Source organism: Alexandromys fortis, unplaced genomic scaffold (assembly GCF_014885135.2).
Source record: "Alexandromys fortis isolate MF-2015 unplaced genomic scaffold, M_Fortis_MF-2015_v1.1 scaffold_292, whole genome shotgun sequence".
Classification (NCBI taxonomy): domain Eukaryota; kingdom Metazoa; phylum Chordata; class Mammalia; order Rodentia; family Cricetidae; genus Alexandromys; species Alexandromys fortis.
Window position 1 is genome coordinate 1,116,255 of NW_026068162.1, and position 25,965 is coordinate 1,142,219.

The 25,965-nt window shown below is 45.1% G+C and overlaps 1 protein-coding gene and 1 pseudogene across 1 annotated transcript; both read right to left on the bottom strand.

Moving 5' to 3' along the window:
- Positions 1-4,537: 4,537 nt before the first annotated feature.
- LOC126491900 (uncharacterized) lies at positions 4,538-4,664 on the bottom strand (annotated as a pseudogene).
- A 10,026-nt stretch (positions 4,665-14,690) lies between these two features.
- Positions 14,691-20,122, bottom strand: LOC126491868 (glutathione S-transferase Mu 7). The gene is made up of 8 exons (XM_050127799.1): positions 19,959-20,122; positions 19,600-19,675; positions 19,103-19,167; positions 18,752-18,833; positions 18,554-18,654; positions 17,370-17,465; positions 17,172-17,282; positions 14,691-15,311 (listed from the first exon to the last, which is right to left on the bottom strand). Exons 1-8 carry the CDS (start codon positions 19,992-19,994, stop codon positions 15,222-15,224), a joined length of 657 nt encoding a protein of 218 aa, XP_049983756.1. The 5' UTR covers positions 19,995-20,122; the 3' UTR covers positions 14,691-15,221.
- Between the last annotated feature and the right edge of the window lie 5,843 nt (positions 20,123-25,965).

A 25,965-nucleotide genomic window follows, 5' to 3' on the forward strand; every position in this document is an offset into this window, starting at 1 on the left:
CGAAGGGCAAAGCTATTTCTCTGCAGAAAGTACCTTTGGAGAATTAACAGCAGTTAGGACTTCAGGGTAGGGGGTAAGCATTCCTGGAACAGGTAGAAGCTATCTCAGCACTAAGGGCAGAGAAAACACATACCCCGTGGGTCTTTGTGAAGCCCAGAGCTCAGAAACCACGTCATGGGACTAGTGAAAAACAAATCCGCCCGACTCAGGTTATTAAGCTATAGGAGGAGCCTACTGGCCCAAAGTAAATTCTCAAATGGCTTTCCCCAGGCCACTGCCTACTATAAGACACAAGTACGTGTGCACACACATATGCATGGGTCTACGGATCATTGTTAACTATCCATGTGCTGGATAGTTCATACCAACTTGAAAAGTTCGGGTTGTCCGAGAAGAGGGATCCACAGCTGAAAAATAATGCCTTCATAAGACTGGCCCTATAGGCAAGACTGTGGGGTGTTATCTTGATTAATGATTGATACGGGAAGCCCATCCCATGAGAGTAAGAAGTGTAGGCTCTGGGCTGATGGTCTTGGGTGCTATAAGAAAGCAGATCAAGCAAGCCATGGAGAGCAAGTCGGAAAGCTGCAACCCTCCTTGGCCTCTGCATCAGCTCCTGCCTCCAGGTTCCTGCCGTTTGAGTCCCTGCCCTCGGTTTCCCTTGGCATGGACTGTGATGTAGACCTGTAAGCTGAAATAAACCCTTTCTTCCTGAAAGTTGCTTTTGGTCTTGATGTTTCCGGAATCACAGGAGTGGAAACCCTAACTAAGACAGGGCAGGCACTGCCTTCATAATTATGAGAAGGAGATAGAAAATTCCTGGATCTAATTGAGGAAATAATTTTTAAGAAAAACTCTAACATGAATTAAAGTACAAATCTTAAAAATACAAACCAATCATCTGGAGGGATGACTCAATAGTTAAGAGTACTTGCTGATCTTCCAGAGGATCCAGGTTCAATTCTGGGCACCCACAAGGCAGCCCACAACTGTCTGTAATTCCAGTTCCAGGAGTTACAACACCCTCTTCTTACCTCCACAGGCAAAACACCCATATATCTAAAATAAACTTAAAATACATTGAGCAAATACTGGTATTTATCCACTTCGTCCTTCCTTACAACACTGAAAAAAAGCAGTTGTTGATGTCTTCCCACAGAGTGGGCCCCGAGCGTAGCATGGCCTTCTATAGACTGTAGGGATTCAGGAAATGTGAGGCACACCGTTCTGCTTCCACATTCTCAGAAGAGTGGACAGGAAGGCAAGGGCAACGCAAGAAGAGGAGCTACGCTGGCCCAGGTCTCCTCTGGAAATTTCTTTGCAGTCTCTGAAATATCACTCACCTAAACTTAGAAAATCCAAAATCCAAATCAACATTTTCTTTAAAAAAAAAAAATTGTTGTCTGTGATCTTTTTTCTTTTGTCTTTAATTGACACTTATACATTTCTCCCACTCCCCTTCCTTCCTCCCCTCTCCCCTTCTACTCTCCCCCTACCCCCTCTGGTCCCAGTTTACTCAGGAAATCTTGTCTTTTTCTCCTTCCAAAGTGGATCCATGTATGTCTCTCTTTGGGTCCTCTTTGTTGTCTAGGTTTTCTTGGGTTGTGGACTGTAGGCTGGTTATCCATTGCTTTGTGTCTAATATCCACTTATGAGTGAGTACATACTATATTTGTCTTTCTGGGTCTGGGTTGCCTCACTCAGTATGTTTTTTTTTTCCCTAGTTCTGGTCATTTGCTTGCAAATTTCAAGATGTCATTTTTTTTTACCACTGAGTGGTACTTCATTGTGTAAATGTACCACCTTTTCTTTATCCATTCTTCAGTTGAAGGGCATCTAGATTGTATCCAGGTTCAGCAGTTATGAATAATGCTGCTGTAAACATAGTTAAGCAAATGTCTTTGTGGTATGACTGAGCATCCTTTGGGTATATGCCCTAAGTAGTATTGCTGGGTCTTGAGGTAGATAGATTTCTAAGTTTTTGAGAAACTGCCATACTGATTTCCAAAGCAGTTGTAAAAGTTTGTATTCCCACCAGCAATGGAGAAGTGTTCCCCTTACTCCCCATCCTCTTCAGCATAAACTATCATCAGTGTTTTTGATCTTGGCCATTCTGACAGGGGTGAGATGGTATATCAGAGTTGCAAAACAACATTTTCTTAAATTTAAGAATAAGAAAATAGTATGTGAATCATAAGATGTTGGCAACCTGGAATTCAGTAAAAGAAATTTCCCACATGCTTCAGATATTAAGAATAAGGCAAAACAAAGTTTTTCAGAAAGCAAAAAAGCAACAAAACATGATAGAAAACAAGAAACAGTTCAAGAAGGAAAACAGGGAAACTTTTTTTAAAAAAAAATGTTAGTTTTTATTTATTTTTATTTTATGTGCATAGGTGCTTTGCCTGCATGAATGTCTGTGCCCCATGTGTATGCAGTGCCCTCAAAGGCCAGAAGAGGATGTTGGATCCTCTGGAACTGAAGCTACAAATGACTATGAGCCGCAAGGTGAATGCTGGGAATTGAACCCAGATCTTCTGAAAGAGCAGCCAGTGCTCTTTGAAGGGACTCTGGCCAACTCGAGCATGACAGGAATGACTCTGGCAGGCCTTGCCCTTCTCCCTGATTTTCTCTGCCTTGCTAAAAACCATTAGATTGCCTTCCTAAGGCTAACCAACAAGGCCTATTCCCTTATTTGGCCAAATACCACCTTTCGTCTTCTGTGGCAACAAGGGTCTTTTACTGTTTCAGTCAGTCCCCAAGACTGAACGTTGGCCTAATCAGTCTCTGCTGACACAGCCCTGTTTACAGCAGGCTTCTGCTAGATTTATCTTGGATTCTGTTACACGTTGGCAATTCCTCTTTGTATTTAATGATTACTCTTGGCCCGTTGCAGATGTTTCAAATGTAATGAAATGTTATCAGGAAAATATTGCACAGTATGACACAGACGGACTCTGCTCTACCCTGCCCTTTGCACTGAGAAGGGATGCAGGAGGGATCCCGGGTGGTTTTCTCAGACAAATCTTACCATATTTTAAAAATGCATTTTAAAACAAGCATAATGCCTTCTTAGTATTTCTGTCTCATAAAAACACATTATAAACTCCTTTCTCAATGGATTTCCCTTAGGCACAAGAGAGGAAAAAAAATGTTTTGACTTTCAAACTGTGCTCTTGAATTTGGGGCATAATTGGTCTCTTTTTCCATGGACATCTTTTGAATTCCTGCCTATCTTGCCATTTTGACTTTCCTTCTCCGAGAGGATACACAGTGTGTTGAGACTGTGTATACAGAGGATCTGAATGAATGAACAAGGCCCAAAAATATGGCTGGAGAAAAAAACATGAGTAGCAACTTGATTTGGTATGTGTTTATGTGAATATGTGTTTCTCTTATTGGTTGACAAATAAAGCTTCTTTGGCCTAAGGCAAGACAGGATTGAGCCAAGCAGGAAATCCAAGCAGAGATACAGGAAAAGAAGGGCAGAGTTTGGGACATATCAGCAGCCGCCCAAGGAGCAATATGCCAGAGCATCACAGGTAAACCACGGGCCACTTGGCAATACACAGACAAATAGAAATGGGTTAACTTAAGATGCAAGAGCCAGATTATAATAAGTCTGAGTCGTTAACCAAGCATTTATAAGTAATAATAAGCCTCTATAGGGTTATTCAGGAACCTCCAATTACAATTCTTTTTTATATTTGTTTTGTTTTGTTTGTTTTCAGATGGATGTAACATTTATTACTGAACTACTGATTTAGTAGGTACAGGTGTAGATGAAAGTTTCTGTCCTGCCCTATTCTGCAGCCATTTAGTCTCAACAAAACACACAGAGGTTTATATTGATTATTAACTGGTTGGCCTATTAGCTTAGGCTTATTATTACTAGCTCTTACAACTTAAATTAACCAATAATTTTTATTTATGTTTAGCCACTTGGATTGGTACTTTTTCTCAGTGTAACATTTTCATCTTGTCTCCTCTGTATCTGGGTGGTGACTGCAGACTAAGCCTTTACTCTTCCCAGAATTCTCTTAGTCTAGTTGCCCTGCCTATACTTCCTGCCTGGCTACTGACCAATCAGTATTTTATTAAATGAATACAAGTGACAAATATTTACAGGGTACAATAGCATTATCCCACAGCATACAGGAGAGTACCATGGAAGCCCTCTGAAATGCCGGGCTCGCCACTTGTCCAGGGGACAATGATTGGGGACATATTTGACCTCACAGCTATCAGAAATTAGCAGTTTCTCAGCAACCATGTCTTCAAATTCATCTGCATTAAACTTGGTGAAGCCCCACTTCTTTGAGATGGGGATCTTCTGGTGGTCAGGAAACTTGAACTTGGCTCGATGAGGAACCTCAATCACATGTTCCTTATTCTGCAGCTTGGTGTGGATGGACATGATGACCTGGCCAATGTGAACTGTGGTCACTGTGCCTTGGGTCTTACCAAAGTTACCACACATACCTGTCTGGAACCAAACTGGGGACAGAATTGAGATCAGAGACTTGAGTAAGTGCCAGAAAATTGCAATCCCTTAGGACTACCCATATGGGCAATAAGTTACATATACTTCCAAGGGGGCTGTGAAGCCATTGCATGTCAGGCCCCCATGGGGAAAGGGACCTGGTTAGCTTAATTAGCTGCAGTTTGTTGCTACCAAATTGCACTTATGTGCAATGAGGAAATCATTTTGTCTTTCACCTTGTGTTGGAAGTCATTTGAGTTTTGACTGCAAGCATTGTTTTCTCACTGGAGAGCTTGATTCTTTTGATCTTTAAAATTATTCCTTCTTTAAAAAACTGTTTCCCGTTTTCAAGATTAAACCCAGGGCCTGGCACATACTAGACAAGTGTTCTACCTGACAGAATCCCAACTCCATCCCATTCTTGCTTGTTTGGGTCTCACATGTAGACAGCAGTTAGAGTTTAGACACACCTCTGGTCTTAAAGTTCGCTTCATTCTTAGACTATGACAGCAACTTTTGTTTCATTCTTTTCATCTGGGAAGGAAATGAGCTATAGACTCAAGAGAAAAGCCATGTAGGGTCTGGGGATATATCTTAATGACAGAGAACATACCTACATGGATGAGTTCCTAGGTTCAATCTATAGCAAGGCCAGCTCAAACCCACTTGTCAAGACATTTAAAAGACAAACCATTGTGCAGTTGTAGTAGTCAGTTTTCTAGTGCTTCACAAGATACCGGAAGTAATCAACTTAAAATGATGAAAGCTGCATTTCTGGTTCAGTTTGGGATGTTTTTTGCTCATGGTCCACAGCCCACCACTTTGGGACCCTGCAGCAAGGCAATCTGTCACAGTAGGAGCATGTGGCAGAGGAAGTTCCTTCACCTTATGGCTGAAAATGGGGAAGGGGGAAAGAACAGAGTCCCACAGTCTCTTTCAAGGCCATTTTCCTATTTCCTAAAACCTCCCACTATATTCTACCTCTTAAATTTTTCACCAGTTCTCAGTCATGCCAAGCTAAGGACTACACCCTTAATTAACATGTGGGCCTTTGGAGAACATTCCAAATCAAAACTATAGAACCATTCTAAATTTAAACCAGAGAACTTTTTTGTCTTGTTTTATTGAAATGGGATCTCACATAAACCCCCCCCCAAGCTGGCCTTGAACTCACTATGTTATAGACGATGACCTTGAATTCCTGGTTCTCCTGATTCCACTTCCTGAGTACTAGAACTGTGTCCTAGTACCTGGCCATATGTGACCATACCTGGCTAGTAAAACCTTTAGTTCCATCTGTGGCTTGGTCTTCCTGTTAAAGGCTTAGTACTCAGAAAGTCTTATTGGGAAGTGCTAAAACCTGTGAGAGTTAGAGCAGAAGGGGAGGAGGGTATATTATTGCTTCAATATGAAATGTCCTTCCAAAAAGGTTGTGATGCTAATCTCATCAGCTTGATACACCTTCAGCGAGAAAACCTCAACTGAAGAACCACCTCCATCAGGCTGGGCTGTGGACATATTTGCAAGGCATTATCTTGACTGTGGTGGAGGTAGAAGGGCCCAGCCCACTATGGGCGGTACCATCCCTAGAAAGGTTGGCCTGAGTAGTATAAGAAGAGCAGCTGCAGATGTGAGGGTTATCTGTCACCTGCTGTTGATCTCCAGGGTTGATCTGGCTGATCTGACTGGCTAAACAGGTGTCCTCTTCTTTCCTCATTGTTCCATGTGCAACCCTCCAGAGGACCGGTGTCAGGGCAAGGGTATATGAGTAACTGCACTCCCCTGTTAGAACGTCCAGACACATTCTCAAGAAAGTTAGTTGAGCAAGCCAAGGAGAGCAGCCCAAGTAAACATTCCTGCACTGTGTCTCTGCTTCAAACTCCTGCCTTGACTTCCTGTCATGGCTTCCCTCAATGATGGAGTATACTCTGTAAGCTGAAAGAAACCCTTTCTTCTCCAAGTTGCTTTTTATCATGGTTTTTGTCACCGTGACAACAACAGAAACCAAACTAGGATGGATATCATGTATTAAAAGCTTGATTGCCAGCTGATGGGGTTTTGGGAGTTAATTAGACGTTGAATGCTTTGACCTTATTAATGAATTAATTTCTTGATAGACTCATAGTATCATTTTTGAATTTATTTCAATACCTGAATTTTGACAAAGAAGCTAAAACTATAAAATGGAAAAAAGGAAGAATCTTCAGCAAATGGTACTGGCATACCTGGAGGTCGACATATAGAAGAATATAAATAGATCCATACCAATCGCCATGCACAAAACTCAAGTACAAATGGATCAAAAACCTCAACATAAAACCAACCATACTGAACCTCATAGAAGAAAAAGTGGGAAGTAAACTTGAATGCATTGGCACAGGAGACCACTTCCTAAATATAACCCAGTAGTACAGACACTGAGAGAAACAATTAATAATTAGGACCTCCTAAAACTGAAAAGTTTCTACAAAGCAAAGGACACAGTCAATAAGACAAAATGACAGCCTACAGAATGGGAAAAGATCTTCACCAACCCCACCTCAGACAGAGGTCTGATCACCAAAAATATACAAAGAACTTAAGAAACTGAACACCAAAATCCTAAATAATCCAATTAAAAATGGGTACAGATCTAAACAAAGAACTCCCAACAGACAAATCTCAAATGACCAAAAGACACTTAAAGAAATGTTCAACATCCTTAGCAATCAGAAAAATGCAAATCAAAATGACTCTGAGATTCCATCTCACACCTATCAGAAAGGTCAAGAGTAAAAACACTGATAACAGCTTGTGTTGGAGATAATGTAGAACAAGGGAACACTCCTCCATTGCAGGTGGGAGTGCAAACTTGTACAGCCACTTTAGAAATCAGTATAACTTTTTTTCCCCAGAAATTTAGGAATCAATCTACCTCAAGACCCAAAGAATACTCAATTATAGCACAAGGACATTTGCTCAACTATGTTCATAGCAGCATTATTCATAATAGCCAGAACCTGGAAACAACCTAGGTGCCCCTCAACCAAAGAATGGATAAGGAAAATGTGGCACATTTACACAATGGAATACTACTCAGTGATAAAAAAAAAATAATGACGGCTTGAAATTTGCATGCAAATGGACAGAACTAGGAAAAAAAATACTTGGGTAACCCAGTCCCAGAAAGACAAATATAGTAGGCACTGACTCATAAACATATATTGGGATAAAGCAAAGGATAACCAGCCTACAGTCCACAATCCCAGAAGACCTAGACAACAAAGAAGACCCGAAGAGAGACACACATGGATCCATTTAGGAAGAAGGAAAAGACAAGATGTCCTGAGTAAATTGGGACCAGAGGGGGCAGGGGGAGGGTAGAAGGGGAGAGGGGAGGAAGGAAGGAAGGAAGGAGAGTAGGGAAAATGTATAGCTCAATAAAAATAGTAAAAAAAAAATACAAAAAAAGATAGAGTCCAAAAATAGCTGAATGAATAAAGAAAATGTGGTATGCAAAAACACACACACACACACACACACACACACACAGAGAGAGAGAGAGAGAGAGAGAGAGAGAGAGAGAGAGAGAGAGAGAGAGAGTTGATTCCTGAACTTAGTGAATAGATACTACCACTGTGCCTTGACACCTTGACAGTTGAGGTCTAAAGGATCTAGCAGAATCCAAAACATTTTCAATCTCTCTAAAGAAGATGATGTCCAACAAAATGTTGTGAGAAAACCCTCAAACAAAGAAAGTAGAAGCCCAAGACCAATCCACCCAAGATTCAACATCTTTTTACTCCACATGTCCTGTAACACACATGCTGACGTACTGATCTGAAGAAACACACACTAAGAAAAACGAGGAGCTTGAGGAATATGCTAAACTTTTGGCCAAGAGAATAACACAAGTCAAATAAAAATACTTTTAAAAAATGCCAGGAACAGATCGTCAAGAGACCTGGGCTGTGCTTGGTGAGCTTCCGCTTCTGAGTCCGGTCCAGTCCAAACCAAAGAGTAACAAATAAATGACCAAACCTTGGGGTGGGAGAATCAAATGTCTTTGTCCTATGAATTGGATCACTACAAAGACAGAAATATACCTCTAAAAACTTACCCTATCTTTCTCAGAATAGTACTTTCAGGTACTGTTAAAATTAAAATTAAAAAAAAAAAAAAACCAGGAGCCGAGATATGGCTAAGTGAATTTGCTACCAAACTTAATGACCTGAGTCTGATTGCTGGTAATCCACGCAGTGGAGGGAGAGCCTAGCCCAGTGGTTACCCTCTGATTCCACATGCCCACTGTACAACTAAGTCTGCTTTGCCCTGTCCTTAAAATTTTATAAATGAGATTAAAGCCTAAATAGAAGGTCGGGGATATGGTTGTCTAAACAGTGCCTGTCAAGGTGTCCCAGCTGCTGGTGACTCCATGTCTGGAATTCAGTCTGACAAGCTATTGGAACTGTGTTATAAAAACTGTGAGAAAAATCTCTTTTCTAGGAAGAGATTTCTTCCCACTGTCTGGTACCAGGCTTCAGCCTTTTCCTTCTCCCAGCAGGAGATTCCTGGAGAAAATTCTAGCTTCTCGGAGTTCATCATTTCAATAGTCTGAAGGCCAGCTTGAGGGACACAGGTGTCTTGTTAGCAATCCCTTATTTCTTCCCGGCTGGTAACAAGGATTTCCACAGGGAGAGGAGTTTTCAGGGTGGCATTGTGAGCTTGCTCTGTCTTTGTGTGACCAGCACCCCAAGGAACACACTGATGTCAGAGACGCACGGGAGGCCGGTTCTCATGCAGATAACACCAATTTGTTCCAGTTCCCAGGAGGCCTGGGTGGGAGTCAGTGACCTCCTAGGTCGTCCTTATCTGAATGTCCTGGTCTTGGCCCACTTTCAGTGGAGAACATGGCGTTAAATGCCCTTCTTTCTGCACTCACTGTACGTCACCAGCTAGGAACTTTTTTTTTTCCTTGGATGAAGATTTCTCGTGTGGCTGTGGTGGATTGTTGACTGATGGTAACCGTCTCTCACGCCTTTAGCCTCTAGAGTGGCCTGGGGTTTCTGTCACTGATCGATCCTGAAGTCAATAACATTAAAACAGTCAGCACCATAGTGCTTGGGATGCAGTTCCAAATAAGAGGACCCAGGTAGGCATATGATGCCTAGAAGAGACTGTAAAGAGACTAGGAAGCACCAAAGGGCTTTGGGACTTCTCAGATGGTCAAAAGGGTTGACGTTAAGTGTTAAAACCTGGGAGCTCTCATTGGTTCCTTCATAAACACATCACTGCCCAGTGCCTTGGAATACATTTTTTACAAAGTGTAGGAATTGTACCAGAAACTAATATTATTTGAGGAAAGTTTGTCCCACCTGGGACACTAGAGAGCACTCAGAGAGTGGCAGGGATCCCGATAATCCTGTCTCACACCGCTGGCTTTGGAGTGAAAAAATCTCAGGTCTGAGTCCAGCACCGGAATGCTCAGGGCGGTTGAACTTGTTCTAGAGGAACCGATTTTAGCTCTCCCTCCTCCAGGTCAGGTGTGCATTCAAAGCCAAGGGATGAGCCTTCCTGAGAATGACTTGAAAGTGTGATGTTTACAAACACAAAAGCATACAATTTCTAGCTTTCAAGAAAAAAAGATCCCATAAAAAATCATTAAAAAAAAAAGGCCCAGGTAGCATCATGCGTTTTTAATTCCTGAACTCGGGAGAGGCAGGCAAATCTCTAGGCCAGCCTGGTCTACTGAGCAGTTCCAGGATAGCTAAGGCTACACAGAGAAACCCTGTCTCAAAAAACAAATAAAAAAAAAAAAAAAAAAAAAAGGAGGGAAGGAGAGAGAGAGGGAGAGAGAGAGAGAGAGAGAGAGAGAGAGAGAGAGAGAGAGAGAGAGAGAGAAAGAAAGAAAGAAAGAAAGAAAGAAAGAAAGAAAGAAAGAAAGAAAGAAAGAAAGAAAGAAAGAGAAAAACTGTGGAATTGTGGAATAAGAAGGCTGAAACCCTTGGATATGTTTCCTTTTTCTGCTATCTATATGGCTTACTTTATAGATAAAACAGTTTGTTAAGGTGTGATATGATCTAGTAGCAATAGTTCCTTGTTCTTTATCATGAAGAGTATGACCATTTCATTTAATCTTACAAATCAAACACGTTTTTATCTGCTGCTTACACATAACACATAATGTATTGTGTATGAAATAGAGAATTTACGGAAATGGGCCTCACCCATGTTCCTCTTTATTAGATTTAGTTAAAGGCAACAGCACTAACTGATAATAACCCTTTATCTTTGGGAAGATAAAATGTATTTTTCTCCTGACAGAAAACACATGTTAAATATGTTATGAATTTAAACTCCAGTATTGAAATCTAGATGATCAGTGTCTGTTCACCTACTGCAGAAAATAAAATGATCTGTGTGGGGATTTTTTTGTATTGTTTTTGTTTGTTTAATTCTTAAGCAGAAAGAGTTCTTTTTTAAAACTCACCTTAAAATTAAGTTATGGAAATTCCCTATTTCCACTAACTTTTTATAGTTAATATGGAGAGGACTTAGTCTATGATTCATGAATCTTCAACTAAATTTTAACTACTTGAGAATGGTGGCCAGCACGTAGGGGACCAGACTAGGCACTACCCTGGAAAGAGTGCCCGGGAGGGAGGACCTGGAAACTGCCTTGCCCCAGGGGCATCAGGCTCCACATATGGAAGGAGAGTTAGGAACGGGAAAGGCTAGGCAACCTGGTCCTCCAGGGTACAGGGTAGGGAGGAGTCTTCAGCAGGCCCCTCCTCAAGTGACTAAGGAGATGGAGGAAGTCCCATCATTTTTAGTCTGCAAGAGAAGAAAGCAAAACTGCCTGGGCTGTTCAATGTACCTGAACAGGTAGACACCACAGGGGAGTGAGTGGCAGGAAGATGGTATAAGTCTCCGCTAAGCCAGACCAGGGAACCAGGAGCACAGATCTTCCCGCGCCAGAAATGGGTGTCCTCCCTGAACAGAGATCCCAATTTCACGCTTCCCCACCCCCCATCAGATCTAAGTCCCGATGCATCCATCTGTCTACCTGCCTCGTGGGTCACGATGTTTTCTTGCTACTCAGTCTCCTCCTTCATGCTAATCTCTTCTGCAAACAGCCTCCCAGACACAGCAGAAGAATACTGCACAACTGTGTGGCCACCCATTTGTCCAGTCAAGGAAGACAAAAAAAATAATAATAATAATAAGCATCTTATTTGTGATAGAAAACCTGACCCTGAATATCAACTAATAACACTGAGCTATAGGGGAAGAGTAGATTTGAACTGCGAGCAGCTCATCTTTTAACTGTTGCCTAAGCCCAGGGAGCTGTTGGATAAGCAGAGTTTTACACAGGGAGACTCACAGGCCTTGATCCATCAAGTGGAAAAGGTACGCGCAGTAACAATTAGCCAAGAATGAAGGGAAAAAGCATCAAAGAGTCCATTATAAACTTCAAAGGTACCGTGAAGTGGAACGATGGACTCCAAGTGCTTTGTTGACACATGAAAGGGTCCACATGTCTTCCTGGTGACACTGTAAATGTATTGGTAGAACAGGCACACAATCTCTTATAACACCACACAGCTGGTCTTTCCCTATGCCCCAGACAGTATCCTTTAGAGATCATCGAAAATACAGGAACCAAAAAAAGGGAGACATACATTTAAAGACCGCCATACTGGTGTAATGAAAACTAAAATGTCAGAGGTGCCCAGCAGCATGAAAAGGATTAGGAAAATCATACTTTATCTACAGGAACAAATACTAGAAAACAGCTAAGTCTCATGAAAGTACCTGTAAGCAGAATGCTGATATGTCCCACTTTTAAAAAGTATACACCATGGGGGGTGGGGCTAGAGAATGGCTTATTGGGGAAAGTCTGGGTACACAAGCAAGAGGACCTGAGTTCAGATCTCTAGTACACACTTTAATAAACCAGGCTTGGGCTGGGTACTCGAAATCCCAGTGCTGGGAAACAGAGGCAAGAGGATCCTAGCAGTTCACTCATCAGCCGTTCTAGCCACACAGGGCTTCAGATTCAGGCAATGACCCTGTTTCCAAACTTAAGGTTCAGAGCAATAGAGAAAAATACCCATTGTTGATCTCTGGTCTCCACATGTTCACACACAGACACTTGCAACTAAACACACATATGTGCACATACATCAGAGAGAGAGAGAGAGAGAGAGAGAGAGAGAGAGAGAGAGAGAGAGAGAGAGAAGCTATGGTCTTTCTTTTCTTTCTTGGGCAAGGGATCCAAGACAGGGCTCTGTGTGTGCTGGGCAGATACTCTACCAATGAGCAACACAGCCAACCCCAATATGTTTTAAGTAAAAGGTTAAAGAAACAATGAGTAGAACCTATAGGGAGCAGAGGAAGCCCTGAGTGAACAAAGTCCCGAGAGAATGTTATTTTGACACAGGCACAGCTACATAGAGGACTACAAGACCTTGGACCCATGGGACTATTGGCAAAACCACTGCCCATATGGCCCAGGCTCAAGAGGAATGACAAAGCTGTTCTTGGGAGTCGGAGTATTTATGAGCAATTGATCAGTGTGTGCAAAGACTAGCAACTGCAGCTTCTTCCTCTTGGACGTTCACAGCCTAAGAGTGCATGATTCCTATTTAGATCAGCTTACCCTATCCCCACTCCTGTGCTCTACCTAATAAACAAGCTGATTACCCAGGTTGTGGTGGTGGCAGAACCCGACCAGATCCTAGCTTCACTACATGTGTGTCTGTTCTTTCTTCACTCCCTCGCTGCCTCTAGTCAGGGTTCTGGACTCAAGCCACACGAATCCTGGCAGGAACAAACGCGCACACGATTAAAGCAGGCACTACTAAAAGGCAAGAGACAATGAAGTGACGTCACTAAATAGCCATTCATCAAGTCCCTACTAGGTTCAGGGTATTTTCTAGGTGGTAAACACCTAGTCAACAAGAAACCAAAATCAATGCCATCTTGCCGTTCTCATCCATGGACAGACGCACACAAGAAATGCGAACAGTAAGATATACAATGTGCATATTTTCCACTGATGTGTAACCCCCATGAAATACATGTGCGGCTCTTAAGCGTGTACCTATGTGACTTTGCTATCTGTATTCTTTGTGTAATTGCCATCCAGATCTAGATAAGGAGCATGTCTAGCTCTCCACAAGTTCCTGTCAATAAACAACCCTGCCAAAGTCAACATGCATTTGACCCAATCACACTTCCTATCAAAGTGGAATGATAAGAATGCACTTTCTACCTGCGTGGATCATCATGTCATTGTCGGCATCAGTCAACACTATGTCGCCGAGACGCATACGTGCTGTGGTCTAGGACACTGCCACATTTATCTTAAATTATGGTATTCTGTTTCATTACATGTTAATGGCTTTATATTAATAAACTACACTTGATTTATTAATCTCCTGCTGAAGAAATTTAAAATGAAGCTGTTTCCCACGTTCTTGCATAAGTCTTTCACAGCTTCTGGAAGACAAAAGTCTTGGGTGAAAGGTCACTACTTGCTCAACGCTTTACCATTGTCAAAATTCCAAAGTGGTTATACACCCAGCAAAACACAAGTTCCATTACTTCATAAACTGCCAGCGATTGCCAACCTGTTGGATCCTGGTCATCCTAGTGGGTCTATGCTAGGGTGTTACAGTGTATACAATGACTGGCGTTTGTTGTGAATTTAGGAGCTAATAAACCACTTGGATGTTCATTTTTAGGAAATGCCTGTTCAAGCCTTGGTCTGTTTTGCAATTTTTTTTCTGGTTATTTTGTTTTTGGATAAGAGGTCTTTGTTGAGTAGCCATATTCTCCCAACTGAGCCTGGACTGAACGCCTATCCATAAAGCAGTTCATTCTGGTGCCATGCATGGGAACCGCTGAGACCCTGAAAAAAATCTCCTGGCGACTCGCTCTTTGGTGTGGTTTTTAAATCGCTTTGGGAGTGCGTGATGCAAATGAAGAACTGGTGAGGAAAAATTCTGAAGAGACAAAGCTTCCCACTAACAATGTGTATAAAAGAATGTCACACATGAAGCAACACAAAAGCCAAGCTGGCAGTTGACTTAGAGACCTCGGAAGACAAAGAGACGGCCTTCCGTATTGAAGCTCCTCGATAAGGTGTTTTGGATCTGTTGGAATTAGGCTTCTCGTCAGCTGTCTGTTGTTATGACAAAATACCAACCAAAAACGACCCAAAGCGGGGGGAATGATTTATTCCAGTTCATGGTTCAGGAGCTACAGTTCAAAGGGGCAGGGAAGGCAGGCAATAGGACTGAGTCACAGATGCAGCGATAATGTTTCTGTCGCAGCACAGCTTGCTCAGAGAAACAGCACGCAGAACAAGGGCGCGGCTACCATGGTCAAAGCCTAGGCTCCCTCAGATAGACCCCCCCCCAACACCTGCCAGAGACCCCACAGTTGTCCAAAGTGGTCATCAGTTGGGAACCAAGTATCCAAACACATGAGCCTGTAAAGGGCACTTTAGCTTTAGAAGGGTACTTTGATCATGGAAAGGGGTGGCGATGGTTTACAGAGCCTATGTGGGACAGGAATTCGATGAGAAAAAAAAAATAGAGATAACTGTGAAACTTGGGGTCTGGAGCGGGGTGGAAAGAAAGGAGAAGGAAAGGGTGGCTTTGGGGCTGCAGGGACCCTGGCTGCTCCCCTGGGCTCCTTGCAATCCAAAGAAATCTGGCAACATAATCATACACCCCACCCAGCCAAGGCTCTACTTGTTGCCCCAAATGGCCATCTTTGTGAACACAGGTCTCGGGAGGAAGCGGCTACTCTTCATGTATTCTGAGATCTTCTTCAGGCCCTGTGAGCGAGAAGGATGGAGCAGGAGCTCAGGTCAGTGGCCCCACAGGGATAAGCAGCCCCACTCCAGGAGCAGCTTTCCCCATAGGCTCTAGTATTAGAATTCTGAATGGGGAACTCTTCAGTTTCCTATAAAGACTCTACAACAGGCTTTGCATCCATGTATATGCTATTATGTATATATATTACATTATATATATATATGCTCAGATCACCCACTTGATAATCCAAGATCAGTCTCACTGTGCCTACATGTCAACAAAAGCTGAGGTCCAGAGGTGTTAGGTGGCTTTCTCCTGTTCACACAGCTGGTCCCTGGGACAGGGACCAAGTCAGCCTGGCTCTAGGGCTTCCATTCTGTATCCTCTTTGCCCAGTCCCATCCTCTCCTCTTGCAGGACACCCCACCACCCCCTGTCTTCACAGACAGGCTCCTTTTCAACAGGGAACATCCTCTTGGCTGGTTTACACAGAAAATATCTGTAACAGGACAAGGAGGTCCAAAACAGGCCAGTGCAGCACACCAGAGAGCCAGGACCTCAACAACTGACCTGGCAAACCCAGGATGAAGTGCACAAGGGGAGGAGGGGGCAGCTCTAATCACTCCTGAAAGTAGAGGTCCAACCTGTTCTCTGTGGAACCTCAGGCCAATCTCACTGTGCCCCAAGCTGCCACATATCCAGCCCTGCTATATACAGAGACTGCAAAGGGACACCAAGTGTGTTTTGTTCCATCTTATCGGTAGAGCCAGCTCAGATAATTCCTACAGTGTTCAGAGCCCTAGAGCTGACTGTTGTCAAGGAGACAGGAGCCGCAAGCCTTAGGCTGCAGCCCTTGGCTCTTCCATCCTTCCCTGCCATGGCCACACAGCTCTGGTATACCCCAAGGCCACTGCATCAGGACCAGAGTCAGAGCTGGTGAGAAATGAGATGAGGTATCACTTGATTTAAAGAGATGCCCGACTAGAAACCCATTGTCCCACCACCTGCAGTTGCCAAGTCTCTGAAAGGAGAGATTATGTGGGTGTTAAGGAGAGTCCGGGAGACTCGAGCAGTGAGGCTGAAGCTTCGATCCCCAGCACCCATCTGACACCATGTCTGTTAGGTCCCCATCTCTCTGCCATACTCAGTCTCTGAGTGGAGTCCTTTCCGTGTCTCATTGGGCCTGACGCTGAGTCTCATACAGAGGAGGAGGCCAGTGATAGGAGAGAATACAAAACAGCTCCATGGAGATATGGGGAAAGGGAAGAAAAGCCCCACACCATGCCACACTTTAGGATAAAACCCTGAACAGGGCCCACACTCTCTCTCAAATCTAGTATCAAAGAAACAGCCCTGGGTTTGTCATGTACTCAGATTGGGATCAAATCGAGGGGAGCGTTCTGAAGATCGGGTGTGAGTGTTGTCTACACACGGCTATTTCACACAAATCCTACCAAGCCTCCCTCTCAGAATGCCCATGGCTTACACAGTCCTGCCATGTTCTGCCTTCTCCACAGCACCCTGGGCTATGTAAACCAGACACAAGGGCCCAAGGCTCTATCTTTTGACAGAAAATAGGAACATAGCCACTGCCTGCTGACCTTAGAGACCAGATACCAAGGAGAGCTGGGTATCATCTCTGCTAGTAAGGGACTTACCCTCTATAGTCTGTTTTCATATCTATCCAATGGGAGTCACAATTCAATCTGCCCAGTTGATCATAATGATAAAGTTCACCCAAAAGAAAAAAGATGCTAAGCACAGGTACTGCCAGACTCAATAAATGCCACTGTTTTTGCTGTTTTTAACTTAGATCCAGGACTATGGATTTATCAGAGGAAGGAAGGAAATTCAAGAAAAAAAGAGGATTAGGAACATCACCTCAAAGCGGGAGATGAAGTCCTTCAGGTTGGGGAATGCATCCAGGCACTTGGGTTCAAACACTTGGTTCCTCTCCAGGACATCATAAGCGATGAAGTCCACGAAGGTGATCTGCAGGAAGCCGCCAGTGAGTGTTCTGGAATCTGGTAACCTGGGAAGAATGACAGCTCCTCCTCCTGTCCACCCCACTCCTTTTACCTTGTCTCCTGCAAACCATGGCCGCTTGCCCAGGAACTCGGAGTAAAGCCTCATCATTCCCGGGAGTTGCTCCAGGTAGCCTGCCTTCAGCTTCTCCTACAGCAGAAAACATGGTGACCACCCTCAGTCACAAGATTCTGGGCACAGGCTGAGCTCACAGGGCTGTGAAGGCCCCATCTGGGCAGAGGTGTGGCAGCCTTCCAGAGATCGGGCCCGGGTTAATCCAGGCTTTATTCAGTTATGTCATCACTGATTAGATCCCACAGGCACCAGATCCAGTGTCAGAGGTGATGAGAAGGCACACGGGAATACCCTGTCCCTGGGACTCACCACTGATGTCCAGAACCACTCTTGTGGGTCACACTCAGCACTATGTGGGCGGGCTCTGGACTCAGGTGTTATGCAGAGTCAAAGAAGCAAACAACTAAAGCACTCTGGAAAAGAAGTCGAATGTTCTACATGGTAAAGTGGCAGGAGATGGGTAGGACTTGGGCGCAGCTTCAAAAATGATGATATCAACTTGCGAGGGCGAAAGAGACCAGGGAGAGAGTTGATTGGCTGTGGATTGCCTATGGGGAACATCTGCTTACCACCTTGGGCATCCTGGGCCTGGCTCTGGGAATCTGCTTGGGAAGAGTCCCCAGGTGGTGACGCCCTTCCATTTCCAGGTGGTACCACTTTTTCTCATCGTTTGAGAGTGAACTATCGGAGCACCGATGATTTAAGTCAAGTAGAAGCCATAACCCAGGGCAGAAATGAGTAGTCAGAGCTGAGGATTCTAAACAGTCTTTCCTGCCCAGGTATTGATGTTTGACTGTGCAGGTTTGTACTGGTTGCTAAAAGCAGTGAAGTTCACTGGGAGTTTCATTTGACAAGACTCTGAGATTTGTGGGTCACTCTGTGGGCAGGAGTGTGTGTGGAGGGGGGTGAGTGTGTGTACAAGTGCCTGGAGGGGTTGGCTTGTTTTAGTAGCTTTGACTTGGAGACATCTTGCTTTGTAACCAGGAAGGCCTTAGACAGCCCCATCTTAGCTCCAGGCTGTGCCACACGAAGGCTGCAGTCCAGAGCACCATTTCTAGGTGAACAGGGCTAAAAAGATTAGATGCTAAACACACAGAGAAGGTGAGAAGGCAAGGGAACAAGCTCCTGTTCTCCCACCTCACCCAGCCGGGAGTAGGACTCACAAAGTCAGGGTTATAGCAAAGCCGGGCTAGCATCATGCGGTTGTCCATTAGCTGATTCTCCAAAATATCCACAAGGATTCTCTCCTCCTCTGTCTCCCCACCTGCGGCACACACAGCACAGACTCACTCTCAGCATCCCACTGTTCCAAGCCCAGGAGAATGGCCACCGTTCCCCACCCTGCAGCCAGCCCCACTCACACAGGTTATGCTTGCGGCCAAGGTAGCGCAGGATGGCGTTGCTCTGGGTGATCTTGTGGGGCCCGTCAATTAAATATGGCAGCTAGAGAGACAAACAGGGATGGTCAGATGGGGTATGAGGTCCCGGCATCCCTTCCTTGGGTGAGGACAGACATGGGGCCTGGCACTCAATGTGCCTGGCATGGGAAACTTTCCATGAACAATGCACATGAGTGAAAGAGCTGGGATACAGCCCGTACCAAAAAGATGATGTGGACAACCAGGGGTGGGCGGATGAAAAATCCAACACCAGACCTCCTGATCTGTGCAAAATACCATAACCTCCCCCAAACCTCCCTTCCCTGCACCTACATTGGGAAAGTCCAGGCCCAGCTTGAATTTCTCGTTCAGCCATTGGCTTTGGTCATAGTCGGGAGCTGTGGTGGACAAGGTAACATGAAATCAAAGGACCCATGTGTTCAGATCCCTCTCCCAAGACCCTCCCAAGGAATTGAAGACTCTCTGAGACAGCAGACCTGCGAGCTGACTCACGCAATCTCACACTGCAATTTTTCAAGGATAAATAAGTCTATAAGGGCTGTGGGATCCTCCATCGCTAAAGCTTACAAAATCTTTAGCCAAGTGCTGAAGGGAATGGAACCCAGTTATATATACAAAGGACCCTCTAATCGTTCCTTAGCATCTTCCATTGGTAGAGCAAACTACATGGTTAAGGTTCTATAAGGGGGTATAAACTAGTTCCAACAAGAAGAGGCAGAGCTGAGCAACAAGGGGCCTAGGCATGGGCCACTGGGCACCAGTGGGCAGGAGTAGGGTAGGGAGGGATCTGACTAGGAAGGTGCAGTCACCATCACCCATGGTGTATCTCTTCTCCTCATAGCTTGAGTCTGTGTATTCCAGCAGCAGGCGGATGGCATGGGCCAGCTGCGACAGACAACCACAGATAGTGAGATTCTTTACCCCCTCCAGATGAGTCCCCACCCCCCTGTACTAATTTTACCATCACTATGCACTGTCTCTCTGTCTCTGTCTCTCTGTCTCTCTCTTACACACACACACACACACACACACACACACACACACACACATCTGCAATAGCATGCCTCCACAGATTGCCCTCCGGAAAACAATCCTCCCCGGCAAACGAATCTACTGCGTGTGTCCTTACGCCTCCTCGGTCTTACTCTGCTTTTGGACCCTCACTTACCCCGCGGATGTCCCAGTAACCCAGTATCATGGGCATGGTGCTGTGGTCCGAAAAGACAGGGTCAGTGTCAGACTAGGGTCGACGTTCTGAAAGCTGCCAGAAATGGAGGGACCGGGACTTAGCTCTGTCAGTTTTTCAGACCGCCCGCCCCCGGCCCCAGTTTCGACCAATACCGGAGTCCAAGGGGGCGGTCCAAGCCCACCCCAAGTGAGAGCCAATGGAGCTTGAGCTCAGATATTACGCAGTGGGTTGGCTGGCCCCCTAAAGCAAAAGGCGGGGCTGGACTCGCCGGCTCCTCCTTAGTGTCTCTGCTCTCCTCCGTTCTGGGGCTGCTGTTCTGTAGCCTCCTGTCTAGCTGTCAGCCTCACTGCCTAGTGGTGACAGTTTAGGAGGCCTGGAACCTTGACAAATGTGCTCTGAGGACAAAATTATCTCTTGTGTTGTGAATACATGAAAAGGGAAAAACTGTAAAACATGATAATGTAAATATAGTCATGCATGCAAGATAAATCTTTCTAATTAAATTTGCTTCAACTTGGTGTGTTTGTGCATGTGGTGTGTGTGTGTGTGTGTGTACTGGAACATGTGGTAAATTTATCTATTTTTTCAGTTTTTTTATTTTGATATAATACTAGCCTTTGAGAGAATTCATAAAAGAAAAAGCACACACTTGTCTCCTATGAACCCTAGCTGCTCCCTTGTTCAGGTGCTCTCCCCCAAACTTGTCCTCCCTAGCCACCCCCACCACGAACCCCTCCCAGCGTGAGTACAAAAGCTTATAACCAAGATCCCATTTTGTTTCTCTCCAGCACCATCCTGGGGGTGAGTAAGACCCAGAAGGAGCTGTGGTTTATAATCATCTCTGGTGTGCTGACTCCCCAGCCAGGCCATTCATGTGGACCTATAATTTACGACAATTGATGGAACATGTTTCTCTCTGCAAGGCTTGATTCCCCAAATTCCTGAGGAACAAGTGCTCTTTGTCTTATGTTTCTTCTTCTTCTTCTTCTTCTTCTTCTTCTTCTTCTTCTTCTTCTTCTTCTTCTTCTTCTTTCTCTTCTTTTTCTTCTTCTTCGTTTGTGATGGCTTCAGAGGCTGGTCTTGGAAATCTAGGTAGCCCAGGGTGGCCATGAATTAACTTCACTTCTCCTGCCTCAACTCTCAAGTGCTGAGATTAAGAGCATGCAGCACCATGCCTATCTCTCTTAGAACATACCATCAACTCACTCCAATCTTGATTTAAAAAAAAAAAAAAAAAAACGTGTTTTATGTTTGTGTTGGTTTTATTTCTTTGTGTTAAAATGTAGTTGAAGAAGAGGAAACCTTTCCTAATTTGCAAAATCGTTGTACTGATATATTTTTTTAGGCCTGATTTTTACTAACTTGCAAATCTCAATAACACAGCAGCGTGAAAAAGATTCCAGGCACAGAAGGTGCCCTTCATGTCTAGAGACCTTGAGAAGGTCACCTGCTCAGGGGGTACCCTTCTTAGTCCTCTAGAATCCTTGTGAACCAGGCACTATTAGGGTCACCAGGCAGTCCTTCGAGGCAATGGCAAAAGCTCGTGTGACATCCAAAGCAAGTGTGACTCGGACTTTATGGGAACCATTCAAGGCCATACAGGGCCTCACTGGGGAACACCACAGGTAACCACTAGCGAGGATGAGGTGGGCATACCAGGCTCCTCAGCACAGCACAGCTAGTGCCAGAAAGGACTGTCAGGCCAGCCTCAGGGACAGTCACTTCAGGAGGCTACTTTGTTGAAGGAAAAGAAGGAGCCTAGGCTTTAAAGGGCAAGAACGGGACAGGGATCAGGGACAAAAAGAAGGGTAGGCGATACCTTGAGGTCAGGAAGAGGAAAGAAAAAGAGAAAGAGAAGGCAGTGCCGGGCTGGAGGGGAGTGGCTGCTGCTGCTGAGGCCCCAGCTTCACAGGGAGAATGAGGGTCTCACCCACACCTCGTGTCCTGTCACGGCCCTAACTGTTGCCCCAAGCGTCCATATTTAGTGGCCATCTTTGTGAGCATAGGTCTGGAAGAAGCAACTGGTCTTCGTGCAGGCAGGGGTCTGCTCCAAGCCCTGTGAGTGAGGAGATAGCGGGAGCTCCAGCCTGTGTCCCCACGGGGCTTCCCGGGGCTCCACTCCAGGAGCAGCCTTTCCCTGTGGGCGCTAATGCAGCCTCTTCAGTTTCCTGTAAAGAAGGGGAGACCTGGCCAGGGAGCGGGGGTTGCTCATACATAGAGAGTCAGAAAACTCACTTAATAATCCTGCAGGCTCTATTGGACCATGACTAGCTATCAGCAAAAGCTGAGGTCCAGAGGTGTTAGGTGGCTTTCTCCTGCTCACACAGCTGGTCCCTGGGACAGGGACTGAGTCAGCCTAGCTCTAGGGCTCCCATTCTGTGTCCTCTCTGCCCAGTGACCTCCTCTACTCCTGCAGGACACCCCACCACCCCCTGTCTCCACAGACATGCTCCTTTTCCACAGGGAACATTCTCCTGTTGCATACCTGTATCAGGACAAGGAAGTCCAGAACAGGCCAGTACAGCAGACCAAAGAGCCCAGACCTCAACAACTGACCTGGCAAACCCTGGATGAAGTGCACAAGGAGGAGCGGCAGCCTGGAGTGTTGAGCCAGTTCTAATCAATCCTGAAAGTAGAGGTCCAACCTGTTCTATGTGGAACCTCAGCCAATCTCACTGTGCCCCAAGCTGCCTCATATCCAGCCCTGCTACAGAGGACCATGCAAAGGGACACTGAGCACTGGATGTGTTTTGTTCCATCTTACCAGGAGAGCCAGCTCAGACAATCCCTACAGTGTTCAGAGCCCTAGAGCTGAATGTTGTCAAGGAGGCAGGAGCCGCAGGCCTTGCAGCAGCCCTCGGCTCTCCAGTCCATCCTTCCCATAGTCGTGCCAACATTTGCACAATCACCAAGGCTATTCCTGTATCAGAACCAGAGCCAAATAGAATCTGAGAAAGCAGAACATTTGATGGAGGGACAACTTCGGACCACAAACCTGTTGTGCTGATGCCTCCAGTACCCGAGTACATATCAAATGGACTCAAGGACCCATTGTGAAGTGGTGAAGGCTACTGTGACCCCTGGTAGCCAGGTGACTTGTATGCCACTTGCTCTCTGCTGAACTTAGTCACTGGATGGCGGGTCATCTCTGCATGGCTCGCTCTGCTTCATACAAAGAAGATAATTGAGTATCAGTGAAAATACATACATAACCCCATCTCACAGATATGAAACAAGCCACCCAGAGGATGAAGGGAGAAAAACTTGGGAATGAAGGAGACTGTTCCATTTGATTTCAAGATTAAAATCTTCCAACCAGGGAGATGGAGAGATGGTTCAGTGATTACCAGTGATGGCTACGCAATCATAAGGACCTGAGTTCTGATCTCAGCATCCATGTAACAAGCTAGACATAGGTCCATGTCGACATTAAGGAGTGGGATAGGAGCATAAATGGAGTTGGTTGACTAAAAGCCCATCTGAAAACCATGAGCTGAATTACTCGGTTCAGATAGAGATAATGCCTCAAACAGAAAAGGTGGGAAGAGCTAGAGGAGCCCTGATGTCCTCCCAAGTCCCTGTGCATGCTTACAAAATGCACACACACACACATACACGCATAGATATACACACACAAATTCTTCCAACTGGACTCCTACATGTCTACTCAAATCTAGCACCAACTATATCTCTTGGGTCTTAGTACTTCTCCACTTGGGACTATAAGTCAGTAGGATATTCTGTAGATGGAGCATGAAGACTGTCTGTCTGTGAACCTATGCCTAGCTTGTCCCCCACAATTCACAGCTGGTCCTATTCACACACACTGTGCTTTGTACGATATAGAACAAGATGGCACCATTTTAGGTGATCTTGTGACTGGCCATAGCACCCTACCTCAACCGCGGGATGTGTCTGATCTCTGCCTCACTTGTAGTGGGGGAATCTCTTGCCTTGGTTTGAACTTGTTTTTGCTCTCTCCTTCCTGTACTTTAGATATCACTTCATCTAAGGACAGGAGTGCCAGACCCAGCACCCAGGCAGGGAGCGTGTCTCTCCCTCGCAAAGGGCCCTTCTAGATAGCATAGCCCTGAACAGAGAAGGATTACAAGTGACCAGCGCCCTCTCACAAATTGACTAGGCCCTTTGTTCTTCCAGAAACCCTTATCCAGAAATGTCCCTGGTCAACAAGAAATACAAAAACACGCAATCTCTCTTAGTTGGCTAGGGGGTATCAGCTGGCCTTGTACCCATTTTCTCCTATAACACCACTCCCCGCTCCCAGTTTGTCGTCACAAGAGACCTTCAAAGCCCAGAACTCCACACTTCAGACCCCACCACGCTGTGCTTCCTCCCTTCCTGTGGGTGTTGATAAGGTCTGGCCTGAGAGCAGTTTGGCTCAACACTTCCCTCGTGAGCTGCTTTTACCTCTCAAACCCTAAACCCCAACAAAGAGAAAGCACCCTAGGGAATGGAGGGACCATGGGTGAAAGGAGGCTGAGACCCTGAAAGACTCCTTGAGCAGAGTTGCTCAATCCCCTGGATTCTCCCCATAAGAGAAGATAAACTGGGGGCAGGTCCTTGCAGAGGTCGTCCCAGGCACCTTCCTGTCACACTCTCTGCCTCCTATCCACCCAGAAGTGAAGATAGTCGCTACCAAATGCTCTGACAATCACAATATTCTGCCTAAGCACATGGGGTCATGCATACATATATACATACACACATAACATATATGCATATGTGTGTATTCATGAACTTCAAATTACTTTTCATATGCATCTAGAAAAAGAATTAGTGACTCATATTATAATTTTTTTAAAGGAAATAATTACTAACAGTTTAATTTCCACAGTAGCTGTAAGATTTTCTATTCTTAGGAGCAAGGCAAAACCCTTCCAATTACCCCACATAATCACCAAGTCTGCCATCTTGACAATGACTGCTTGACAGTGGCTAATTTGATGTGTGTGAGGCATATCTTCAATGTAGTTTTGTTTGTTCAGTGGTTAGTGATTTTGAGCAACTTTTATGTGTTTACTGTCAATTGTACAATCTCCTGTAGAAAAATGTTTGTTCGAGTCTTTTGCCCAGGTTTGAGTGTTTTGGTCTTCTTTTTGCTGCAGTAACCTGTGTCTACAGGTATGTTCATCAGAACACAGCCAGATCGATTCATTACGTGGAGTTTGATACCCAGCAGAGATATTAAAAATGACCCAGGAAAGGATTGGGAGGTGACTCCGTCTACAAAGTACTTGTATGTCGTGCAAGTACAAGGACCTGAGTTGTCAAGCCAAGTGCTGCTGTGATAAGAACTTAGACTCCCCAAGCTGGGGAGATGGGGACTCTCCGGACTTACTCCGTACACGGCTTACCCGAACCAGTGAGTGCCAGGTTCAGAGCGAGCCTCTTAAGAGAGCCTGAGGAGGATACCTGATGTCATCCGCTGACCTGCACGTCCAGGCACACGAGCACATGCGCGAGTGCACACGAGGCCAGGGCTATTCATGGAAAGTGTTTTCTAGCTTCTGCTATAGGATGATAACAATATTAGTCTGGTTTAATATTTCTGTCTTCTTCACTTTTATATATGCCCATTAACTTCTCTTTCCCTGCTGCTGCTGTGTCTGGGCTTCAGTTAGTGAAGGTTGGCTGAGAAGGGTGCTGATCTCTTCAGTGAGTACAGGAAATAATCTCTTCTCCGATCTTAGGCTCTACCTTTATTTAATCACTTTTTTTCCACAGTGATCCTCACATCCTGTCTATGAGTGCTTATTTCTCAACTGCTGTGGTAGGCAGCAGCTGGAGCTGGGCATAGGGACGGTGCCCAGGAGGCTGTCCTCCAACCTGCTGCCAGTTATAGATAGGAAGTGCTTGACAAAGGCCAGGATCCAGGAGCCGGCTGCCCTCGAGGATCCTGCTCATTGGATGCTTCTTCAGTGAACCCAGTGCCTTTGTGGGTGACCTGACGGCACCTCTAGTGACC